The following is a 27,048-nucleotide window of genomic DNA, read 5'->3' as shown; positions in this document are numbered from 1 at the left end:
CCGAGACCCCGCACTCAACGCCCGAGATTCTGCGCCCTCTCCGAGGCACCGCGAAGCGCATACCGGCTGTGCACCAGTTGCTCCCAAGCCGCAGCTCAGCTGAATGGCGCCGCGGCTCAGCTGATTAGCGCCACCGCAAAACGCGCGCTGGCGGTGCGTTGCTTGCCCCGAGCCGCGGCTCAGCTGATGGGCGCCATAGCTCAGCTGGAGAGACGCCGCAGCGCAGCTGAAGCGGCCTCTGCCCAGCCAGGGAAAGGGGAGGGGGGAGGCGATGCAATGTGCCGGACGGCTTGAGGGCGGGGCGCGTAAATCCCTCCCGGTGTGGCGGGAAGTTAAAAAAAACCCAAGCCATGAGAGGCGGGGGAGAGAGGAGGAGACTACACGGACTGCTGGAGAGTGGAGGGATCCGGATGTCCTTGTGAACGTCTCCCAGGGCGCTCGGACGCCGTGAGTACAGATACCCCGCAGAGGGGTGGGGGAGGAAGGAAGTAGCCCAGGGCAGGGCGGTGAAACAGCCCGTGGGCTGGTGCGTTTAGGGGCACAACCCCGTCAGCCGGACCGAGACTGGGGCGCAGTCTCAGTCCTTAGGGCCCTGGGCTGGGGCCCGAGAGTGAGGGTGGGCCCGGGCCCCCCTTCCTTCCCCCAACCGCTAAAAGGGGGAACGTGATAGAATCCGACGTGCAGCAATAAATCGACCGGCTGGGAAAGCGGCTGGGACCAGAACGTGGGAGGGGGCACGGTCACAGGCCTTTTGATTTCTACCAGTAAGAGAGTATCAAGCCCTAAATAAAGTACAGTATCAACCAGTAGGCCTGAAAAACACACAGTCTCAACAAAAATGGAAGTTGTGTTTACTGATTACTGTGGCTCTTAAAATGCCATTTTTAAAATGTAGTCCCTACTGTAATACCAAACACACAGCTTTATCCATGTCACTGTTCACATGTAGCAGGATGCTTTTCAATAATTTCTGCTTTAAATATACATTGAAATCTTTCTTTCTATATATAGATAGAAATAGTGAGCATCGCTTTTTCTTATATACATATATTAGCTCACTCACATTCATGCAGCTCTCCACACACATCTCAGGTACTCATCAATTACGCTGATATGGAATATATCAATTCTGTCAGCAGAAGCTAGAGTTCAGGACTTACATTGACAATTCTTTGGATCAAGAGCATTTCCAAAATATCCATCAGCACACATTTCACAGTATTGGCCTGTTATACCAGGTTTACATATCAGGCAAGCTCCAGATAAGCTGTCACAGCTGCCAGGAACAGAGAAGTCAAGGTTGTCATTACACTGGCAGGGCCGGCATGATCCTCCTGGTATTAAAGGTTGTCCAAAATAGCCATCTGCACACCTACGACAAGAGATACTATCACTCAGAGTATTTACATAATCCTGTTAGGAGAAATGTTTACATTTTTGTTGTCTCACTAATCACTAAGGATGGTTTGATTTTCTTTTAAGTATTTCTTTTTCTTTAATCACCTTGAAAAACAGCATTGTACAGAACCAGCTGTAATCCTGCCAGCTCTGCTAGTAATTAGATTTTCAAGATGGGGAGAAATCTTGTCACTGGTACTGAAGACAAGACAGAAGCATAATAAGAAATCTGTCTATTGGCACTCTAGAGGAATTCAGGTCCATGTTGCAAAGCCTTTGTACAGCACATCATGTGTAGCTACCCAAATAGGTTGCTTTTCTGTACTCACTAATCAAGAAGGCTGACAATTTTTCCTAACAATACAGAAGCAATTTCCTGTTTGTCTGTCTGCTTGTCCATGTAAATAAATAAATATATTGATACACAGATAAATAAATACATCACATCTGCCACATAGAGCAATTTGTTTAATACTACAAGCATGTCTGTCTGCCACACAGAGGTTATATTGAGAGAATGTAATGTAATGTGAGAACTACTAAGTTTTAGCTAAATAAGATATACTGCACCTTAATTTCAAAAGAGGGATGCTAAGATATTACCTGTTTCTCTACCAGTTGCTTTCTCCAGGCTCTATGTAAAAAAATAGTGAATCTGAATGCACATGGCATGTTTTGAAAGTGTATCTTTACTGTTGCAGCCCATTTCTATTTATATTCTGGTCTGCTCTCCCTTTCCACTGCATTTGCTCACACTTCACAGTAAGATCATTTTATTGTTAAAGGAGAAGTAAAAGAAAGAACGTAAAATCTCCTAGTTCAGGCTAGTAATTGATGTTTATGTCATTTCACAAGAATTCAACATAAAAGAAGGCCAAAATTCTACTAACCTCCATGTTATTTAAGCCAGGAACTCCAACTAGTAGACTGTTTTCAAATCAGTCCAAAATCAACTCTAATATTTTGACAGTATCAGCTCTACATCATCACATATCAGGCAGGATACAGGAGCAAGAATCTTGTACATTTTGCCTGAATAGACCCATAAATCTTCACTACACTTTTCCTCCCAGAAGTTCAGGGGCAACTTCACTCTTTTCCATCAAGTCCACCTCAGCACATCTCATCATTGCTTCTAAAGGGATCCTAACACCTTTATTATAACGGTCTTATGAAATGACTATTAGATCTAACAGAGCTCATAAAGCATTGGATGATTGAGATTAGAGAGGAGATTCTGTCTGAATCTGATCAAATCTGTCCATTGCAGGATGCTATACAACTTAAATAAAGTATTCCAATTCCTCCACCATATCTAAAATTAAAAACTATTATGGTCTAGATTTTGTAAGCCTTACTCATACAAACAGCCCAAATGGGACTAAATGTATATGTACACCTCAGTGTGAGTAAAGGTTGCACAACATCAGGCCCGCCCATAGAGGGAAACTATGGGGGTAGTTGCCCCGGAGCATGGCAATTCAAAAAGGCCTGGGGCAGCCAGCTGCTGCTACTGCAGGAGTAGCTGCAGCCACTAGAGCCTTGGACCCTTTAAATTGCCACTGGAGTTCCTCCCGGTGTTCTCTAGATGGCTCTCAGGGTTGCCTGATTGGGGTAAGGGGAGGGCAGAGGGCAGCACAGCACACTCCAGGTGGCACTGAGGACTGGCTGCCTTTCCAGCTGAGGCCCCGCCCCTTCTGGGAGTGCACAGCCAGTCACCACCCCGAAACATTGTCCAGGGGCCTGGCAAGTCTGTCCGCTCCCCTGCACAACCTGCTCTATGTTTTATTTCTTATGCATGACCTTCTCCAATCACTGCTGTTTCACAAGAGAAGAATAGGATACAGTCAATGGCCTTTAGGATAGTGTACCACACTCTTCTTGATTTACTTTATATTCAGAACTTGTCATCAATTTAGAACATATTGTGTTTTAGTCACAGCAAAGCAACGAATATTCCTCCATGGATGTGTAACCACCACTGGATGGTGATATTCCTCTACTGGATGTGTAACCACCATCGGGCGGATTTGAACCTGGGACCTCTGAAGCTTAGTATACGAGCTGCTACCCTCTGAGCTTTTAAAAGCCAGATAGCTCCCAGCCCATGCTGTAGAGGTCTGTTGGTTTTAACTGCTGCTGAGGTCTAGGTGCTACTGCATTGGTCAGTGAACCACACTAGGGCTGTGTCCAGACTCAGGGGTTTTTTCGGGAAAAGTAGCCTTTTTCCGAAAAAACTTCCCCTGCGTCCAGACTCAAGCCGCGCTCTTTCGAAATTAAATCGAAAGAACGCGGCTTTTCTTTCGATGGCGGTAAACCTCATTTCACGAGGAAGAACGCCTTCTTTCGAAAGTTCCTCTTTCGAAAGAAGGCGTTCATCAATGTAAATAGGGCTTCTTCGAAAGAGAGCATCCAGACTCACTGGATGCTTTCTTTCGAAAAAGCAAGCCGCTTTTTCGAAAGTTCAACGTGCAGTCTAGACGCTCTCTTTCGAAAGAGCCTCTTTCGAAAGTATCTTTCAAAAGAGCCTCTTTCGAAAGAGGCTTGCAGTCTAGACATAGCCTAGGAGTGTGGGTTACATATGTACAGTATTTCAGCAATGATTAAAGATTAGTTTCAAACTTACTTCCTTTACAATGAGTTACTACATTTATAGAGATGACATCTTATTTACAAGAGCCTAGGAACTCTTCTTAAGACAGGTTCCCAAGTAATATAGGATATACTTTCCCCAAAGTGGAGAAACTACTGAATTTTCCATGTAAAACTTTATTATAAGTAAAAAGAATGGCACATCAGGAACATTTCACCTATGCTTTTCTTAAGGCATTCACATGTGAATAGTAAAAACCTTGTTATTGTTGGACGTATAGAAGATAAATCTATAACTTCCTGTGTTACTAATCTCTTTTTTTTCTTTCCTCAGTGCATATTCATTTTTCTCTTTTCCTTCCATTTAGGCTTTAGTTCTGTATCTGATAATACTCAGAGAAACTTCAAAGCCATTCATATTAAAAATACTCCATGGATTTGAAAGTACTATGGCTGCTAATCATATAACACTGGTATTAACAACAATAGACTTTGGTAGCTTCTTGTATTCTGGTTAGTTCAAACTGATAATAAAATATATAAACCACAGCCTCATGGACCTTGTCAGCATTTCAAAGCTATACTCTACCCAGAGCCATACTTCGGCTATATAGGGCCCTATGCAGTACTGTTAAATTCATGCCCCTAGGCCAAATGGCAGTCGGAGGCTGGGGATGATTGTTTATAGATGTGATTTTATAATCTTCAGCAATGCACTAACAATATACCTTTAGAGCAAATTTTAAACTAAGGTCCTGTAGACTAAGGCAGTAGATACAGAAACTGACAATATATACCGGATTGGCAAATGCCTGTTAAATGACTTTGTTACCACTTGAATGGCTCTTTCATAAGGTTCTGTGCTCTGCTAATAGATCTGACAAGCTTTTTCACTTTTAAGTTAACTAGAGCCTCTCCAGAGAAAGTGAAGCCACAGAACAGGGATAGGAAGAGGCAGGTGGGTGGACATTAAGACCCTTTGGTGCCCCAAATGTGCTCTATGCAGCTGCATATTCTGTGTATGGGTAAGGATGGCCCTAATTCTAACTACATTCACATATTGTCCTGAACCCTGATTACATTTTGAAAACAGGTAGAAACAAGGGCACTAGTTCTCAACCATGAGAATGGGGCACCCCAGGGGAGGCAACAATCAATTTTCAGAGGGTCCTCCAAGCTGCACCAATGTTAGACTCACTGAGGGGTGGGGGCAGGACAGAAAGGCAAAAGACTAACCCCATGGGTCTGAAGCCTCAGGCACTAAGCTCTGCCACCCAGGGCTGAAGCCAAAGCCTGAGTAACTTAGCTTTGTGGGGGGCCCTGTGGCTTGGAGCCCCAGGCAATTACCCTGCTTGTTATCCCCTAACACCAACCCTAACTTTTGTATGTGGAAAACCAGTTGTTGTGGCACAGGTAGGCCTTGGAATTTGCATAGCATGTTGGGGGACCTCAGAAAAAAAAGTTGAGAACCCCTGATCTATGGTAGCTCTATCATAGAACTAAGGTGTTCTCCCTCCCCCCGATCCTTCCACTTTCCTATATGTCCTCTTTTTAAGACAACTTCACTTCTGCTGTTCTCTGATTCAATGTGCTATGCCTTTGGGAAGGCTCATGTAAATGAAGAGCAAAGCTTTGTGTGACATGGACAGTAAACTTCCTGCATTAAGGGTGGGAACAAAACCTAAGAAAGACAATTCTGATTACTGGAGAAAAGCTTTATGGACAGAGTGAGAAAAACTGTAATAATCTTTCAGTATTTTCCCTCTTTTCATTTAACTCACTCTTCTGCCTCCCCCATTTTACAGGTATCCTGTGATCTTCTGTTTCTATCTGGTTTTGCTGTTCTAGTCAACCTGGAAAACGTATAAGCCCTTCTCTTACCACCCATAGGCTGCATTCTCACAAGCAGCCATAGAACACCAGAATGTGCTTCTCATTTAAAGAGGCCTGCTCATGGAGTACGGTACTACTCAACACTAGTGAAGTATTCCACCCAGGCTAAATCCTTTAGTACTCCCGTTGCTTGGTTATTGCCTCTTCTCACTATTTGGTTGAGCTTGACATAGGTAGCAACCATTAACTAAGTTCCAACCAATAGAAAAATCACTTTGATTCAAGAGACCCTATAAAATGTTAAAAATTCTTTACATTGCAAAGCCAAGTGCTCTAAAGTTTGGAAAATAATGCATTCCTGGTTGCCTATTCAACCTTAATTTGGTTCCTTAGTGCTTCCAACCTATGCACTGAATGAAGCAATGGTGCCATGGGAAAATAGCATGTGATTAACCATGCACTGTGTAGTCAAATTAAGGTTGTATGTACAACTATAAATGCTAATTTTTGAGTGCCTGGCTTTGCAACCTAAGCAACATTCTTTTCACATTTTAATTTTGTTCTATATTTTTAAAAAAACAAAGAAAAAACATGTTCAATTTAAATAACGCCTCCCCCTCCTTGACACTAATTTACATATTTTGCTCCATTCAAAAACAGCAAAAGCGGTGAGGATTCCTGTGGTTTGTATGTTGCCATTCCTAATATCAGATTTGTGTCCATTGATTCTTTTACGTAGGGACTGTCCAGTTTGGCCGATGTATATAGCAGTGGGGCATTGTTGGCACATGATGGCATATATTACGTTGGTAGATGTGCAGGAGAACGTATCAGTGACAGTATGGCTGATCAGACTAACATGGCTACCCTTCTGATATCAAAAACAGCAGTTATTGCTGATGGAAACTGTCAATGACCTTGCGTTGACAAACTGCCATCAAAGTGTTCCTGATGTGATTACTTCCTGCAGTCATTAACTTCACAGCTCCATAGCTGAAAGGAGGAGGAAGATGTCCAAGGTGGACTGGAAAAGACAGGCAGAAATAGCACTCAGCAGGAGCAGCCACAGTGAAGATGGGCAAGTAGAGGAGACAGCCTGCACACACATACGTGCTCTGTGTAGAGAAATCACGGCACTATATGGGCTTTCAGTGGAAATCACTATGACTGTAAGTTGGAACAGCATGGCTACACAGGAGTAAATATACTAGAAGGTGAAAGAGGGTATAAACATGGAACCCTTCTCGTCTCTTTCACTTTTTTTTGGTCACTTTTCTTGCTACAATCCCACTCTCCCATTTTTCATCCTGTAACTTACATCAGTTTACACTCAGCGGCCTTCATTCACTTTATGGTCTATGCTGGAAGAAAACTCTAGCAGTGAGTCCCAAGGCAAAAAGTCCACCAAAAGAAAGGTCAAAGCAGCACTTTGGAGGATCCAGGATCTAGTCAGAGGTATGCAAATCAGGATGATATGCTGGATGGCCTGGGGGCCTAGGGATATACTAATTCAGCACTTCCCTTAAGTAGCTGACAGGGAGCACTGCAAACTCTAAGCTACCCCTCTCTAAGGGTTTCACAAAAGGAGATGACAGTGTAAACACAAGCAGTGAGGAGTCTGTGGCACCTTATAGACTAACCGAAGTGTTGGAGCATAAGCTTTTGTGGGCAAAAACCCACTTCGTCAGATGCATGTAGTGGAAATTTCCAGAGGCAGGTATAAATATGCAGGCCAGAATCAGGCTAGAGATGACGAGGTGGATCTAATCAGGGAGGATGATGCCCACTTTTAGTAGCTGATCTGGAGGTGTGAATACCAAGAGAGGAGAAGCTGCTTTTGTAGTTAGCAAGCCATTCACAGTCTTTGTTTAATCCTGAGTTGACTGTGTCAAACTTGAAGATGAACTGTAGCTCAGCAGTTTCTCTTTGAAGTCTGGTCCTGAAGTTTTTTTGCTGCAGGATGGCTACCTTTAGATCTGCAATTGTGTGTCCAGTGAGATTCAAGTGTTTCCCAACAGGTTTTTGTATGTTGCCATTCCTAATATCTGATTTGTGTCCATTTATTCTTTTACGTAGGGACTGTCCAGTTTGGGACTGTCCAAAAAAGCTTCAGGACCAGACTTCAAAGAGAAACCGCTGAGCTACAGCTTCTATAACAACCCAGAAGTGGGATGGGAGGATAGAAAAGGAACTTCATTAAACTTTAGGCTCTCCTAATACCAACAGCTCATGGAGGGAAGTTAGACTAAGACCAACTATACATGACTACACCAGACTGCCAGAAGCTGGAACTGGATGACAAGGAACGGACCACTTGATAAATTGCCATGTTTTGTTCATTCTGTCTGAAGCACTGGTACTGATCACTCTCAGAAGACAGGATACTGGAATAAATGGACCATCTATCTGATCCTGTGAGGTCATTCTCATGTTCTTATATGCAAAGCTTCTCTTGTCTTTTTTATATAGGTTAAAATGAGATATTCTAAAGCAATAGATACATCTCTGAATTATTTATTTGGGCATTGTAAATTTGTTGTACATTTTACACACATTTTTCTGTCACTATTTAAACCCCTGTAGCTCCTCTTGCTAAGTAACTTACAATAGAAATGCAATAGAAATCTAGAAGCAACAAAGATTTTAAATATTGGCTTAAAATAATTAACACGGCAAATAAATCCTCTTAGAAAAGTTGCATTTTTGGCTGCACACTTTTCAAAAAGAAGCAACAGTGATACACTGAATAATTGATTCACCATGCTCTGAGCATTTGACTCACATTTTAAAGACAAAAAATAATTATGAAAGTTCAAAAGAGGTACAAAATAGCCAGAAAGCTAATATTAAAAACTCTGATTGCTTTCTGACAAGTGTCTTTTTGAAGTTGTAGTTAATATTTAACCTTCAAATAATAAATGATCCCTTTTTTTGCAACTGATTTACAAAGCAATGTAAGAAAACTAGTATATAAAATAGGTAACTATATCAGTATACATACTCTGTGACAGAGAAGTATGAATAGAAACCTCTTTTGTGAGTTCATTGTAAGTTTGGGGGCAAAAGGAGAGAACAAACAGGCATGATAATCCTATGTTGAAGAACACTCTTGCTTTAGATTTTAAGAGAGAAATGGTAAAAAAGAGAATGGCATGGCACTTACCTCTCACAACGTGGTCCTGCGTACTCAGGTGGGCACTCATCGCATGTTAATCCATGACTTCGGTCTAAATGACATGTTGGGCTAAAGCTATGTTGTTGATGTTGAGCAAAAACAGGGACAAAGAGGAAACATAAAAAAATAATCATTAGTGTTTTAATTCCCTTCTCTCACCAGAAAGCATTGCTTTGAAAACAGAGCACAGGGAAAGTCCCTCTGGTCCAGCACATGGAGTTTAGGGTTGACTCCAGCCAAAAGGAGTTGGAATGACTCTGCTATTTCTACCGACACTGGATATAGCACAGCTGATGGCACCATCCCAATGTCATATTATTATGGGACTTTAGCCTTTCACTGAATCAGTCCACCATTAAAAAGCAGGAATGTACAGCTGCTTGTCTGTGCCCCCGAGGGCCTGGCAAAACATGAAACCTCAGACTGTAATCCATGTGGAACTGAAGGGCAATTCTTTGGAAAGCTCATATAACATAGTTTACATGGAGTGGGAAAGAAGCTCAATGGAACCAAAAGGAGATGGGGACGGGTAAAGGAAAATGTTTGGTGTAACTTCCAAGACAATTCAAGATTAAAATTCTCCTTAGGTGAGCAAATCAAATGGCAATAGCTGTATCAACAAGCCATCCCGTCATGCTGCAATTTCAAAATGGATTGCAGACTACAGAGCTTTACTTCTTCATGTATGTTTTTAGCTATGGCTTTATATAAAAGTCAGGTCTTGCCAATGCAGTTATTTGCATGCTTGCAAGCCTCCTATAATTGTGTTTTACCCTGGCTGTGTTCCTCCCTGTTACATGACTGACACACTGTAATGAGGTAATCTGCTGGCACACAAAGATATAAACGGTTTAGGACAACAAGAGATCCTTCACTCTACCACTTTAAAGCAATCTGCCCTCAGTTATTCTTTCTTCTGTTTCAATTATAGATTAACTTAAATTCTATTTATAACCACTCTGGCTGCCACAAGAAACACCAGTGGTCCAACAGCCTTAGGACAAAACGCTATGAAAAGAATGAGTACAGTGCAGTTAGTAAACGTGAACAAGCTTTTGTAATTTTCTCTTCTTTCCCCTGGGGGTATTGCTTACACTATTGTGAACCATGTAACAAACTTTGAATGTGACCTAGAAACCTCTGAGGAGCCATAATAACTGCATAATAATGAATTAACTGTGATGGAAATTGACATTTCAGAATTGTGATGCCTTTTATTATCTATGTAATACACCTTTACAATCATGTGAAATTAGCCCAAAATGAATAGCTCAGCAGTCATTTTATTACATATATTAATATATAGTAATATAGAAGTAATAATAAAAAATAATAGGATAAACATAATATTCCACTCTTGTAATGGCCATCAAAAAAATATGATTCATATTTTTTTTTCAAGTTTTCCTTATTTGAGGCAAGTCAAGTCTGCAGACTGAACATAAGTAAGCAATTCCCATTTGTATCCTATGAAGGGAATACATGACAGTGCGGTGTAATAACCTCATTACTCAGGGGTGGTAAAGTCACAATGTATAGGCCAAACAAAGTAAGGGCCAAGAAAACTTTATTCCAGCTCATGAATATTCATTCCATTCAGGACTTCTGTCCTGTTGGGATGCGTGCTGTACAAAAAAAATGTAGTGAGGGAAAAACCCTGCCCAAAGGGTGACATATACCTTATAGAAAAAAATTCTTTGGAAGTATTCTAGTTGCACACATTTTATTTGTACTATTTTGTTCTGCTATCTGTCAAGGAAAATAACTACCGGAATTTTGAAACTCCTGATAATTACCCAGGTTTCCCAATATATGTGTCACCATATTGTGATCCCATATCTTGTGATCCACGAGGGATAAAAGTGCCGTGTACTGCTATGAAACTTGTAGTTTACATAGGTTCAATACTCTTATTTTTAGTCTTCATAGCTCACAATGTATTGGAACTTTACTTGTCGTGTTACTTAGATAAGTACAATTATATATCCAAACTTTGTTAATGCTACCTTCTGGGGTGATAGAATTAAGATGTGCCATCAGTGCTGTGCATTTTATATTGCCATCCTAATACCGGTCATAATAAAAATTGTTTTAATTTGGAACTATCCTAATTGTAAGTGTGACTTCTGTTGTGAGTCCCTAGATTTGCCTCCAGTAATAGAGCTTCAGAGCTCTCAACCTTTGTGACCTGGAGTAGGAGGACAGACCTAAAACCTTCTAGTCAGATTACGCTAGCCATAGCCATATCAATTATCTTATTCTTCACCCCCAGGCTACACAACCCAATGGGAATATACTGAGCCCTGCAGCTGCCAGCCTATGCTCCCAGTCCACATCACCAGCCAAAGGGCTTTGCAGCCACCCTGCAACTTCCCCCAAGTGTCCATCATCCCTGGTCCTCCCACTCTGTCCCTGAGCTTGAATGCTACAAATGAGCTAATTGCAGCACTCCAGAAGGTCTGGGGGTGGGGGAGAGGAGTTGCTGAGCGCAGGGCTTAGGTCTTCCAAGTGAATGCTCCAGCCTGGGAGTTCTTACAGGGATGTTGGACCACAGATGCTGCTGGATGACAGAAGTCCTAACTATAGAGATCCAACCTGTACTGTGAGGATAGAGATTGTATGGTGCTGAGATACTACGGTGCTTGGGGGGAGGGCATATAAGTACCATAGATAGAGAAATATTCTTTGAATATCATAGCAAACAATTTGGCTTCAAATCTGCCCAGAAATTCCTTGTATAGACAGTAGTGAGTTATACAAGACACATTTTACTCAGATTTAGAGTGTGAGGTAGGAAAGTCCAATTAATAATGTAAGTTGATGAGTTGAATACTTTTTTGTATGTGCACAATGTATATACTGGCCACTTCCTAGGTTCTCAAAAACTAGACCATGTGATGCAAAAAAGTGGATTAAATTATATGTTAGAGAAACAGAAATTGTTAATAGTATGCTCAGAAAGACAATATGGATGAGGTAATATCTTTTATTAGCCCAACTTCTGTAGTGAGAGGAACAAGTTTTTAAGACACACAGAGCTCTTCTTCAAGTCTGGGAAACATACTGAGAATGTCAAAGAGATCTATGTAAGGTCAAACACTTGTGTCACAAACAAAAATTGATCTGCCTTACTGACATTGTGTCTCTAATATGTTAAGACTGACACAGTTACAAAAACACTGCATGCAGGAATGAACTCTTCTGAACTTTACATTTGGAGCTAATTTGGGGTACATACACAATTGGGGGAAATTATATATGTCAGGGAAGAAAGGCAGAAGGTTGCTGGAAATGTTTTGATATTTCTTCTCAGCTACCTTGGAAAGAATTTTGCTGTCGCATTCTGAATGATTTACAGAGCCATGCATACTAAAATATGTCATGAAGTAAAGCTAAGTTATATTGTCACAATAGCAGTAATTATGAAAAAAGAATATTTTAAGCTAATATAATATGCTCTAGTGCAAAAGACATCACTTTATTTTGTTTTAATATCATAAAAAAGGTTTACAGCTGGGCATAAGCAATGAGATTAGAACCCCGACTTCCCCCACAACATGTTGGGAATGTTTGTACACAGTTTTGGCTCTACCCATTTTAGAGATATGAGCAAAATTTGATTCCAGATATGGATTCTAAGCACTTCCTTCCTCCATCACAGTTTGGGATCATCACATGGCATGCTGGTTTGGGCCCATATCTTTAAGAGAAAAAACTCAGTATAGAAAGCAGAGCTTTCATCCTCCAGTTGTAAGAAAAGCACACTGCCCACAAGTCAATTACCTGAGATGGGCATTTTGTTACAGACATTTTCCCAGTGAAAAGTAACCTCACTACAAGAGCTGATTTCAGCCAATACATACTTGCACAACATAAAATACTGGATATTATTTGCTACCACTCTCATGGTTAACTGACGGCAGGACTGTACTGAAGTACATATTCTTACAATAGGAAGCTTTACTTCAGTCTCCTACTCCCACTCACATAGTGGGGGAGGTTCCTCATGTTGTTTATGCAGCAGCTGCCACTGCAGTCTTCTCACATGTGAGGATGAGCATGGAGCCAAGTACAAGTTACAAATGAATGAGGCTGGGTATGTCTATAATGCAATCATGGGGTGTGATTGCAGCTTGAGCAGTGAAGCTGTGGCAGGATGCCCATCAGGGAGGGCTAGCTATATAAGTAACTACTCAGGGTTCCAAGCCTGGGCTGACTTGTCCATGCTGAAAAGCTCACTGTCCTGGCTTCACTGCTAGTGCATTGATTGTGCTAGCTCAGTGACTGAAGTATAGATATCTCCTTATTAGAAGCAGCCTGTGGAGTGCTCAAAAGTGTGTGGTTGTGGGAAAGTGAGACCCACCAGGCAATTTGAGGGTTCAATCCCAAGCAAAAGCAGAAGGTGCTCTGCACAAACGTGTATACTAGACAGGGGTGCAGGTACAAAAAGCCCATACACTACAATACAGCCATGCTAAAGAAAGATTATCTACTGCCTCTGCTGGGGACTAGTAGGTAACATACCTGTAGTAGTGGTTCCAGGGGAATTATGCCTGGGCCGGGTAGGTGTAAAGCCTTGTATACTGAATAGCACCAGCACCAGGACAGGACTGTTTAAAGGGCCAGTTGTGCACCACTTTCCCCCAGGAACTCTGCACACTGCTGGTCAGAGTACCATCTGACTTACAATGAGATGTGAATGTGGAACAACGCCACTGATGTCAACAGAGTTAATCTGATATAACTAAGAGCAAAAACTGGGCCACCTATGCTTTGTGCAGTCAGGTTTCCATTCAGGTGATGCCCTCCTTCCCTGTTCCCTGCAGAGCTCTGATTCATGGAGAAATAATTTAGCCCTAAACGTCCTATGAAGCAATCATCATCTTTGTCTCTTAAGTATTAAAGCAGGTTGGACATGGATTTGGAATCTTTGACATTGGGCTCCTAAAATACTGGCAGCACAAATGATGACACTGCCACAAAAGGAACACAGTCAGGCTGTGGCTGGATTATGCTAAAGTTGTTAATTTGAACCCATATCTTTATTTTAAAAATATGTCTTCACATGTGAGACAAGCAGAATATCAGCCAGAAGATCCAGCATGAGGGTCTGAGAGCAGAACTTTACCTAGAGTACACAGTATCAATAGAATTTTGTTATTTGAACTGTCAGGACATCATCCTGGATAAACCCAGGGAATCAAACCACAACATATTGCCATGGTGTCCAACCAGTGGCTACTGCTACAGCAAATTAGCCACACTCAAGTGGCCAAATAGCCACATGTGACTAGTGGCTAGATTGTTGGACACTACGGGTCTATTGAATTGCCTGCATGTAAGCATCACAGAGAAATAGTTGTAATGATTTGACAATTTCACCAATATTTACTAATATAAGTTCATAGTGAGTATTCCAAGAAATATTTATGAGTGAGTTAGAATGCCTTGACTTGCAAGTTACAAGGATGAATTAACTAGGAAAATTCTCTTCTATTCATCAGATTTTGAATGAATCAGCAGCTACAATGAGCTACTTGAATTCCAATTAAAAAGAAAAAGGCAGAAGGAATCTTAGCCCGATTGGTTATCCAACTACTATTGAGAAAGTTTAAAAAACCAGCTTAAACGCCTAAGAAAAACACACACAAAATATGTAATTTCAGCTTTCTATTTAAATGAAGAGCTAATGTGGTAGGAGGGTAAATGGAGGGCTAATGTAAGGGAGGGTAAAGTGGGACATTGTTAAGAGGGAATACTGATTAGTGATGAGAACACAGCTCTGGGAGTTGAGAAGTTTAGATTTTACTTTTTCCCCAGTCTTGACTGGCATAATAATTACAAAAATACCTCAGAGGGATAGCTGTTTTAGTCTGTAACTTTAAAAACAATGAGTAGTGCTGTACCACCTTAGAGACTAACAAAATATATAGTATCATGAGCTTTGGTTGGTAAGACCAGTGTTCCCTCTAAACTGCAGGAAAGCACAGCTTCAAAGGTGATTAAACAGCCCTGCCCAGTTAGGGGCTCAGGGCACCATGCATGGAGCTGACTGACTAGGTGGGGCTATTAATCACCTGTGAAGCTGTGCTGCAGCGCAGCTTACAGGAAATACTGGGTAAGACCCATTTCAACTCATCTGATTAAGTGACCGTTACCCAGAAAAGCTCACGATACTATATATATTTTGTTATTCTTTAAGATGCTACAGGGCTACTCTTTGTTTTTATAGTAATTAAAGCCATTCAGCTTTTCTGTGTCACTAATATTTCTGTGGAACTAATATTTATCTGAGGTCATATGATATTTATTAATGTTCATAAAACCCTATGTGAGACAATATTTTACAGTACTGACTGGCCCAAAATGAAGCAGTATCAATTCTAAAAGAGTCCACGGTTTAAATCATAACTGAACAAAATTATTGTTGTTTTTATTTGAACTATGACATTTAGAAAGCCTCCTTCAAAAGAGAAAAAGCACTCAACACAAAAATAACACAAATTTATGAAATGTATGAACAAATTATTGTTATACAGTAAACATGCATCTTACTTATTAGAAGGGATGGTTAATGGACAAGCACATATCTTGCAGTCTTCACTTGTGCCTTTAGTAGGATCACCATAGAAACCAGGAAGACATCTATCACAGTATGGGCCACCTGTATTGTACTTGCAGTCCTGAATAGAAGATGCAAAGTGGAGAATATCAATTCAATCTCAAAACCAAAGAATCTAGCAATGGAAAAGACCTTGTAAGGTCATCTAATTCATTCTCCCACAAGAGCAGGATTGTTCCTTATAGTACATGTTCTACTATATGTAAAAGTGATAGTGAGAACTAATTCTTACAATCAGTGGTTCGTGTCCATTAATGTTCATGCTCCTTCTGGAGAGATTTTCTTAAGCAAAATTAAAAGAGTATTTATACTTTTTTCTTTCTTGTTTAGAACTGGTATATTTTAAAAGGACCCAATCCACTTACAAGTGTGAAAAGGTTTATTATCATAACCTTACAAAAGACCTTATGCTCTTGATGAAAAAGTAAAGGATTCAGATGCTGATCTGACACATACAGCACACAATATATCAGCCAATCATCTGTACATAACTGTTGCTGCTGCACATTACAGTCACTCATTTTACAAGGTCTGTAGCTGGCAGAAGCTGACGCCTGGTTATTTATTACTTATGCTGTATAACAGGATCAGTGTTATGATTTGCAGGTACAAGCAAGAGATTCTCTTTCTCTTACTTCTAATTAGAGGTAATAAACTGTGTGTGTGTGTGTGCGTGTGTGTGTGTGCGCGCGCACGCCCCAAAACATGGAACTTCAACAAATCATATGTGTTCCTTTTTAGCAACTGATTTGCTCAGTCCCTTGCTGTATAGGCCTTTGGATGCTCTGATAATTTGCCTTTACCCCTTTCTGTCATCAGCATAACTTTTCCTATTGATAGTAATTCACATTGTGAACTCTTTGATTTTGCTCGATATTGTCCTGTCTTCATCCGTTATGATCTTGGACACCACAAGGATGTCCAACCAGGAAACAATTTGCTGATTTGTCTTCTGTCATTCTAACTGCCCCCTGAAGTTATTGCCATTTCACTACATTTGCTATACCTGGCTCTCCATAAACCGGTGGTGGGCAAAAAGTGGGTTGGATGCAGTTCATCAGGGCTAGCAGGCCACTGGTGCTTTATTTACCTGCATGTCTGCAGGTACGGCCTCTTTCAACCGCCCGTCTACAGATCACCATTCCTGGCCAATGGGAGATATGGGAAGTGTCACAGACCAGGACACTGCTTCCTGCAGCTCCCACTGGCCGTGAATGGTGATCCATGGTCAATGGGAGCTGCAAGTGGCTGTATGTGTGGGCACACAAATAAATGAAGCACTGGTAGCCTGCCAGGGAACTATCTACCCCTGGTAAATCGCATCCAGCCTATGGGCCGCTTATTGTCCACCTCTGCCATCGACCTTTAACAGTTCCTTATTAGAACTTCTCTATACATGCGTTCATTTTTTGATTGTATCACTTTGGTATATATGGTTGTGCCAATTTTCTTCCACATATTGATCTGAGGAAGTGGGTCTGGTCCATGAAAGCTCATTACCTAATAAACCATCTTGTTAGTCTTTAAAGTGCTACATAGTTCTGTCTTTTATTTCTCTATACATCAGTCTCCTTTATTGTCCCTAAAGTTCATCTCATTACTTTATTTTTGAAGATATTAAGCCATCACCTTCCTTCTCAGTAAGAGTTCAAGTTTCACATCCATATAAAACAAGATCTTGTATTTCTGAAGCTTGTTTTTTCTCAATAGTACTTTGGAGCTGAATTTATTCTTTTTCAGGAAAAGGTAATAGGCATTCCTGCCCTGAAGCTGTGCCTTAATTTCCTCCCTCACCATACTGTCACTGGTAATTAATACTCCTAGGTATTTATAATGTTTAACTGATTTATGATTATGGTCTACTACATAAACTCCCTTTTTCTCTCATCAGTTCATAATCATATATTTGATTTTATCTTCATTAGTCTTAAGAGCCATTTTTCTTGTAGCTCCCTTCCAATCTCCAGTCATCCTTAGAACCATATCATCTGTCTCTCCTATGATAGGCAAGGTATCAGCATATACAAAATGGTGGGGGAGGCAATTTCCATTCACCCCATCTTGAGAATTTTGCAATCATCATGCCACCTTTTTTCCAACAGCAACATTAAAGACAAAGGAAATGATTGTTTTGTCAGAGGAAGTTTAGTAGATTTAAGCTACCTGGATTTCAGGAAGGCATTTGATAAAAATAAATAAATAAATAAATAAAATGAATGGAGATTGCATATCTCCTTGAACTGGAAGGGACTTTGAAGGGTCATTGAGTCAAGTCCCCTGCCTTCACAGCAGGACCAAGTACCATTCCAGACAGAATTTTGCCCCAAATGGCCTCCTCAAGGATTAAACTCACAACCCTGGGTTTAGCAGGCCAATGCTCAAACCACTGAGCTATCCCTCCCCCCATAGATAGAATTCCACATGGGAAATTATTGGAGAAAATAAGGATTAATGTGAGTATTGAAAGGGGGAGGAAGAACTTATTAAAGGGGAGACTACAACCGTTCATACTGAAAAGTGAACTGTCACGCTGGAGGAAGCTTACTAATGGATTTCCTCAGAAATAGGTCTTGGGACCAATTTTCTTTAACATTTTTATTACTAGCCTTGGCACAAAAAGTGAAACCGTGCTAACAACTTTAACAACCTGGGAATTTTTAATAAAAGTTAGGGACATGTTCAGGCTTCTGTGAATTTTTATTAGTGTGACTTTTATTAAAAATAGCCATTACAAAATCTTAACTAACTACTACACGAGACAGCAGTGAGACCTCATCTGGAGGAGACTCAAAAGAGCTTGGCCATCAACAAGCTGAAATTAGGCCAAGATTTCTCACTATCAGAGAAGAACAATTCTGGAACAACCATTCTAGGTAAGCAGTGACAGTAAAAAACATGAGGAATTCTCTAACAGGGTTGCCTACATTGGTATGTGGCCCATTAGCAACTGATAATAACAAAAATCCCCAAAGACCGGAGATGGAACACTAAATGGGGAGAGATATAAGTTTCCAAAGAGAATTATTTCCCACATGTCAGGCTGGTGGATCTTGCCCATATGCTTGGGGTCTTATTGATTACAGTAGTTGGTGGTGGGAAGGAATTTCCCCCAGGTCAAATTAGGAGAGACCTTGAGGTTATTTGGCCTTTTTCTACAGCATGGAGAATGGGTCACTTGCTGGTTTAAACTTGTATAAATCTTGAAGTATTTAAATCATGATTTAAGGACTTTAGTAACTCAGCCAGAGGTTAGAGGCCTATTATAGGAGCAGGTAGATGATTTTCTGTTGCCTGCAATATGTAGTAGCTCATACTAAATGATAACCATGGTCTCATCTGACCTTAAAGTCTAGGTACCAGGAATAATGCATAGTTCAGCCTTGCTCTAGTACTGATGTCAAATAGGGATGAGATTTCATTCTCTATTCATACTCTATTTTTTTGAACCACAAATTCAAGTATCTGATGAATTGAAAATATTTCATTCACAGTGGATCGATTTTTTCAGAATCCATAATGATAATTTCCTTCTATCACCTCAGTGTAAGAATGAAGTTTATCTTTGAGTATGTCTATCCTACAGTGTTATTTTGAAATATCTTATTTTGAAATAGCATTTTGCTATTTCGAAATAGCACATCCACACTGAGTGGACTCTGAATCGCATTTAAGGTTGGCCGGGACCACTTCCAGCAGGGCACCAGGTCAGGACTTAATGCTGCTGTCTGAGGCTATCTGAGGTCTGTGCTTAAAGGTTCCACCCCCCCCCCCCCCGCACACACACCACCAGACAGCCAGTTGTCAGCTTTCCCTGCTTGCTTGTCTACCTCGATGAGGGACAGAAAAGCATTTTGTCTGTGCATGCTCTGGTTGCCCTCACTCAGGACACCACAGCATTGTGCAACATGGAGCCAGAGCTGCCCTGGGCACTCTGGTGCTTTTCGTGGACGCGCTGCTGTGATCCTGGCTGCATTTTCTGCAGGCTGCCATCTGGGAGGTTCATCGGGGGGCTGTCAGTATCCAGGAGGCACTGTGGGAGAGCTTTGTACCCTGAGGAGCACTAAGAGCCTGTCTGGTCTGCACCACTAGGGGCTTGTGCCTCATTCCTCTCTCACATCCTTCCACTTATCCCTCCCTAACCCCCCTTCCTGATGTTAAATAAAATACATGTATTTTCATGAATATAAAGTCTCTTTATCTAACAAAACTGGGGGGAGGGAATGAAACTCTGGTGAGACTGGGGAAAGGAGACGGGAGAGGGGAGAAGAGAAGGTGGGAGAGGGGAGGGGGAAACCTGGGAGGAAGGAGCTGGAATGGGGAAGGAAGGGGAAAAAGGGGGAGAGGAAGCTCAGGGCTCAGGGGTGGGCGTCTCGCGAGACCAACTTGATTGTCATGCAAACCTGCTCCTGGGTTCGCATGTGACCTTTGGTGGTCAGGCTGGCAGCTATCCTGCCATAGACGGCCTTGTTCCTCAATCTAGTGCTGAGATCATGGACATTGTGGGTATCCCCCCAAACCTTAATAAGGTCCATGATCTCCACCCTGGACCAGGAAGGCGCCTGCCTTCTCTGGGCCCTGGCAGGCTCCTGGGAGCTGGCAGACTGCTCCTGAGGAGTGGTGGAGGGCTGACTGCCAGTGGCTTGCTGGCTCATGTTTTGGAGCCACTGGGTGAGGGGCAGTGACTGCTGGCTCTGGGCTGACAGTCTTGGAGCTAGCACAGGCACTGTGGCCAGAGTCTACCCCTTTAAGGGCTCGGGGGAGAGGGGGAGGGAGAGGAATATTCTTGGTTGAGGCTGGAGTGACCACCATGGCACCCTGGGAAGGCTGGAGGCCCCCTATTTTGAAATAGCTATTTCGAATTTGGCATTATTCCTCGTAGAATGAGGTTTACCAAATTCAAAATAAGTTTGGCTGTGTAGATGCTAGGAAAGTTATTTCGAAATAAGGGCTGTTATTTCTAAATAACTTTGCTGTGTAGACATACCCTAAAAGTATCAATGGCATGATTTTATAGGCAGTTAAGAGTCCCTACATTTCATTTTATCTCCCATTTCTTGACTTTCTAAAAACAAATGCTTCCAATGCTAGACACATTTTTCCATTCCTTCTGCCTATTGACATAAGTGCAGTCCCAGAAATCCCTAGTTTTGAAAGGTTCCACCTTTAGCTCAGCAACTTCATTATCAAGCAGCTATTCACAAATTACCCTTCTCATCTGCACCTGTTCCATCCTACACAATACTGCAATCAATGCGAAATGCAAAGACAGAGAACTGTAAATTGGTATAGCAACTCTAAGCCATACACAATGTTACAGATACACACAGCTGTATATCTGAAGAACCATGAAAAGGCCAACATGAAAGCCATAAGTGATGTTCAAGAAATGTACATGACTTAATAGGAAAGGGGCCTGGGCCAGATGAGGCAATAGCTTGCCATTTTTAGAGTTGCCAATAGTTACTAGGGATGTTCTCTCTAAGGTTCAGATAGCACTCAAAATATTATTCTCTTTGTCCTGGATGTCACATAGTAACATTTCTCTCAGCATATAGAATAGTACTCAAGACTCTCAAGATAATGTTGCAAATGCATAAATATTAACACTGCTACATACTAAGATCCTATATCTTATTTATGCTAAGGCCCCTTTAGATTGCCCAAGTACTGCTGCCCTCCCTCTGGATTCTGTCATGGAGAGTCATGCCCTTTGTTAGATTACACTTAGTATATTTCTGGCCAGCATGATCCTCTCAGCTACCTTCCAGTCCTTGCCTGTTCTTAGCTACGGTACTCATGGTGTGTGCCCACCCCATGTACAGATGAATGAAGAAACAATGAGGGCTATTTCGCAAAGGATTCCGGGAACTATCCTTTTACAAAAATGAATAATTTCAAACCAAAATCTCAGAGGGTCTGTTCTCTCCTGACTTACTAGAAGGGATTTAATAATCCATTACAAATATTGTATGTTGCAATGAATATTAACACCAGTAAGTGCTTTTGTTCTTTCCAAGAACTAGGTTTAAGCTGCATAGTAACTGTGCTTTCCTAGCATTACAAAAGAGGATTTCTGAGTGTTTAGAACTTGCACTGCTTACCAAAGCAGTGCTCATGTACACCACAATGGTAATGTGAATGGTACAGCACACAGCTCACTGTATAGTTGTTCTGGGGATCAAAGGGCTTCGCAGGTTATTCCAAAATGTGCATTAGAAATGAGCTTTTTATACGGGCCTATTCTGGAGCAGATGAGCTGAGCTTTTATCATGAGTCAAAAACATATTTCAGCTGCTTTTCAACCACATTTCAAAGCTCAAGAGAATAAAAAGAGGTATCATATCAGTAAATTAGGTGCCTAAATTGTCTGTTGTGTTACTGAAAAAATACCATGAATAATAATAAGGAGGCCAAAAGGCTGTGTAAATCTCAATAGAAAGAATGCCTTTGATGTGAAACATTTCTCTCTCTTTCACTTCAAAAGCTGTAGAATCCAAACTGAACAACAGCATTTAAAAGCCTGCATGGATACTAACCAATCTAACTTCACTTTATTGGAGTGCACTTAACTGAAGCTACAAGAAACCTCTGGACAGACTTTTAAGCCTTTCTGCACTCTCTCTCTAGACAGAATGGTACAGTACATGCATGGAGAGAACAATGATGAGCATACCATAAATGTCTGATAATGTAGGTAGATTAGGTATTATTCTTCGTTTCAACTGGATATTTTCCAAATCCTTTTCAGTAGTATGCTATCCTCACAGTACTGTGCCCAGACACATGTGATAGAGGAGCTATACTAATTTGTCATTGATTCACTTGTGAACACCAACTTAATGGTGCCAAATCAGTGGACTGCACAACCTCTACAACTCCCTCCATTACTCCCTACAAAGAAGTGTGAGTGAATGACTGGTAGAGAACAATAAAAAGAGATCCTAGTGTATTGGGTTACCTTGGCTGAGCAAGTGGTTTCAGTCAGCCACGTACTTCTAAGCAAAATAGCCCAGAGCAGCTGCCTTACCTTTTGGAGCCTTAAACACTAAATCACTGGCAAGCCTTCTCTTTTCATTCTTTTAAACTGATTCTATCCCATGCTGATGTCACAAAGATTGTGGATGGAAGCTACAATCAGTAATACACTAAATTCTCTCTGTCTGTGTAAGGAAAGACACACCCATATCAGCATAGTCATGAATTGTTCTCATTGCATTTAAAGTACAAGATTCAAAATGTAACTGTCAGGAGGGTTATGTTTTCCTAGGTACCTCTTTAAGACTCACTGTATAATTAAAATTCTATTCATGGAAAAGCAATCTGAAAAATCCACTGATCCACAAATTAAGGCTATCTTGTTTTATACTGCAATGCAATTAAACATCTTGTATGGGGGAAAAACAGGAAGACCAGCGGTAATTCTAAATGCCAAATTACATTGTAAAAACCCTGAATTTTCATTTTGGACTTTTCCCAGAAGCTTTTTCTTAAGGAAAGAAAAGGGAACATTTAGAAACATACACAATACAGAATCTGCTTGAAATTCTTCAGGGAAATGAGAGCATGATATCCCACTAAATTGGCACCAGCTCAAATTGTGTTTCTGCAAGACTAATGAAATGAGAAATGTTGTTTCAAGCTTCATGCCATGTCAGAGAATATAAAACTAAAATGCCCTTGAGTTAATCAGAACAGTCTATTCAGCATAATTTGCCCATTCCAAAAGGCTAGAGAGCAGGGTAGAAACTGCTGTATATTGGGTAAGATTGCTCTGGATAATAGTGTGGACTTAATTGCTAAATTAGTAGGAAACTATAGTGAATATATGCATTCTGCACGAAAAATGCTGGTTTCTATTCACTCCAAAACATATGCTTTACATTTAAAAAAATCCTGATTTATTAAGTATTTCTTTGAAGCTAAACGGAGGAAGCCAACAACAATACCTTCTTGCTATACTGTAACAGAATTCACAAAGTTACTTTTTGCAGACAATAAACAGAATAAATCCACACAGGAGACAGAGATAGGAGGCTATAGGAAATCTTTCTTGAAACGCTTATTGATATACTTCACTCTCTTCCATCATGCAATATCATGTGCTGTTGATCCTATTTTACCAACTCAAGCTGAAGTGAATAGACCCTTCTTTTTGCTTATTGCAGAAACTACTTTATCCTGATATAGGAGCATTCAGCAGCAATTCAATATAATGATCTCTTCTGCCAAATCACTGCTTCTTTTCCTTAAATACATGAGGTACTAATGGTGGTTAACTCAATTGTATTGGTATACTGAATGAGATCTTGGTGCTACCAATCAGATTATCATAGGCAGTAGAACTTACTATGCATTCTCCTGTGATGTCATCGCAGAACTCCGCATGACCAAAACATGTGCATGGTTCACAGATCCCACCGAAAATAGTGCCATTCACTCGTCTGTGTCTAGGCCAACAAGACTGCCAGAAAGACAAATTTACAATGTGACTATTTTTTTAAAGTTTTGAATTTGACACACACAGAAAATATATTTGTTAAATGTCTAAAAGTATTGAAATATTTATAGAAAGCTATTATTCCTAGCACTGTAGCTTTGCACTGACCTTAGCTTTATTGGTAGGTGTGAGATTAGAGGCAGTATTAACTTGATCTTTCTTCTGAAATGGTAAAATAAAGCAGAGGAATGAAGAATAGAAATGTGACAGTTTCAAAGCAAGAGGTACAGACTGAAAAATAGCCAGAAGACAAAACACTGAAAGGGAGAGAGAAAAAAGCAAGGACCTTTTTTGAGAAGCTTAACTGCAAACAATTCACAACTAAAATACCCTCCAAATTTAACAGGAGACGGTGTGAAATTACAACACAGGTTGAAAACAAAACATGCTCCTTTAACTGCAGTTTTAGTTCTTCATGAATGTATAATTGTTTCACTTCTGAAATTCTTTACTTTACATTTAGATCCAATAAATGCATTACTACATTATTCTTGGCAAAGGTAATGTGTTACAACTGATTCATTAGCAAAAATGCAGCTCTCTCTCTTATTCATAATAAGATGTCAAGCAGCAGTCTCTCTTACGATATGTTTCAAAAATAGCTTTATAGTTTTCACAAATTATCCTCCCTCTATAACGTTGTTCATGTGGTGCAGTGATTTTGCATGTTGTAAACAGGTGCATGACGCACTGTATTAACCGAGACAGCCAGCCTTATGTAAAGTAGAAGTTGCCTTACAGAAACAGAGCTATTTTTAAGAAAATTATCCTACATTTGTAACAATGTTTTCCAAACAACCTACTGTTGACAAGTGATCTCATTTCCCCTTTAAGGGGTGCTACTTTTTATTTTTATGTTTTTATAGCCATGTTCCTGTATAACATCAGATAGCTTTGAAGATTAATTAGAAAAGGAAGGATGTCTTTAAGAACACCTTGGTAAAGCGTGATATTGATGTTGACACCTGAAGAGGCAGATGGCAGATCAGGTAACTTGGGGGACAACCATCAAGAACAGTGCCTGACACTTTGTGTGTGTCTACACAGCACCCTTACCTCAAAATAGCTTATTTCGAAACTTGGCACCGACTACACAATGTCAATTTTCAAAATAAAGCACTATTCCGACCAGTCCCTTAACCCTCATGGAACGAGGGTTACAGGGATGCCAGGGTAGTGCACCTGTTATTTAAAAATAGATTGTGAAATAATGGGCATGTTTAAAGATCCAGAATTGTTATTTCAGGGTACTCTGGTATCCTGAAATAGCCCCGCTGTCTAGACGTAGCCAAAGGGATCAAGCATCGTCTTCGTGAAGATCAGAGAGCCCGACATAAAGATCATGCTCAGGCCTACATCGGAGCTGCTGGGGTCGGCGCCAGTGGAAACCTCATGTGCAGCCACAGCCAGAGAATGCTTCTTGCCAGAATTAGCCCAATTTCTCATCTTCGCAATCATGAGCTATAAGCATCCAAGGAGAAATCTTACTCAATTTGAGGGATCCCAGAGACAGAAAAGGAAGATTTTCTTTGAGGAACATTCCAGGAAAAGATGTTGGTTTTTTTTGTTGCTGTTTTGTTTTTGGCTAGGCATTTTTAATCAGCATTAACGGTAGATGTCAAATTAAGAACAAAAAGCCTTAACAAACAAAGAATTCTTTTTTCTTCTAGGCTAAGTCTAGACTACAAGACTCTTTCAAAAGTGTCTAGAATACAAGCAGATGTTTTGAAAAAGCGAGCCACTTTTTCAAAAGAGAGTCTATACGCTCTCTTTCAAAAAAAGCACAGTTTGCATTCAATAGTGCCTTTTTTCAAAAGAGTACTTTCGAAAAAAGGTGTTATTCCTTGTAAAATGAGGTTTACCGCGATCAAAAAAACCTGCAGCGTTCTTTCGATTTACTTTCGAAAGAACACGGCTGCAGTCTAGACACAGGTGACGTTTTTTCGAAAAAACCCGGTAGTCTAGATGTACCCTTAGCGTGCAAGATATGTCAGTAAGTTCTTTAACAGACATTTTCTATGTTCTAATCTTTCCTTCCTTTATTAAATGTATATGGAATTTTTAGTCTTTCTTAGAAACTTAATCTAAGATGAGAGGATTAGCAAGCATGAGCCACGTTGTACTATTTGAGGCTGATATTTTCAGTCATTCATGGGATGTAGATGCCTAATCCCAGCCTTATTTGGTGTTGAGAAAGCCACGACCAGGTTTAAAGCATAAACTGAAGAATCAGCATGGAAGAGCAGGAGAGAGTTTATGAGCTGAGATTTAAAGAGAGGAAATTACACTGATTCAGAGGGCAGGTGCTGAATCCAGTTTAATCATGGCAGCACAAGTGAGACACTGACTCCCCACAATGGAAAGCTATAAGGGAGGTCAGCAAAAAGCCAAAGCCAAGAGGAGGAGTAAGTATGCAAGGAAACAGGAGTATATAAGGTCAGAGGGTCACACGGGCAGAAATAGATGACGATCACAAGAATGAACACTTGCTTAGATTTTTAAAAATGGCTCCACTTCACTTGCTTCTTGTCACGAACACTTAACTGAACAATTTTCCCTGTGCAAATTCGTGTAGAAAGTGAATTTTAATCTCATGCTCTTGAATATTATCACTGGTGGTGAATTCTTTACTGGGGGACTGGACACATTTTAGCAGAGCAAAGAAACTGGGTTCCCCTAGATACTTCACTAGAGCATTAGTACAGGTGCAATTCAATGAGCCAGAAAAGTGTCTGACTTCAGCCTTTCACAACTACTTTTTCTTCTTAGGACTATTTATATTGAGGTCATGCCTGTTTACTAGTTGTATTGTGCGTGCACATGCAATTGCCTTGTAAACAGCATGAAAGAACGTCAAATTTAAAATCCGCACCATATTAATAAATCTATGGTAACCTCAGTTCTGAAAAAACGTATTAGCATTGGCAGTGC

General features: G+C 40.7%; 1 protein-coding gene across 5 annotated transcripts in view; it reads right to left on the bottom strand.

Moving 5' to 3' along the window:
* The window catches only part of LAMA2 (laminin subunit alpha 2), a 503,865-nt gene that overhangs the window by 177,749 nt on the left and 299,068 nt on the right, over positions 1-27,048 (bottom strand). For 3 of the 5 annotated variants that reach the window (XM_075924139.2, XM_075924141.2, XM_075924142.2), the window contains exons 16-20: positions 24,226-24,279; positions 23,968-24,081; positions 15,554-15,681; positions 8,987-9,073; positions 1,161-1,372 (exon numbers count right to left, since the gene is read on the bottom strand). In XM_075924139.2, coding sequence (XP_075780254.2) covers positions 1,161-1,372; positions 8,987-9,073; positions 15,554-15,681; positions 23,968-24,081; positions 24,226-24,279 — 595 coding nt within the window. The remainder of the gene's footprint in view (positions 1-1,160; positions 1,373-8,986; positions 9,074-15,553; positions 15,682-23,967; positions 24,082-24,225; positions 24,280-27,048) is intronic. The other 2 variants (XM_075924140.2, XM_075924143.2) reach the window with 1 other exon arrangement.

Source organism: Pelodiscus sinensis, chromosome 3 (genome assembly GCF_052426305.1).
Source record: "Pelodiscus sinensis isolate ZL-2025 chromosome 3, ASM5242630v1, whole genome shotgun sequence".
Classification (NCBI taxonomy): domain Eukaryota; kingdom Metazoa; phylum Chordata; order Testudines; family Trionychidae; genus Pelodiscus; species Pelodiscus sinensis.
Note: the sequence above shows the minus strand (reverse complement) of the source record. Positions and strands in the feature narration are given on the sequence as shown.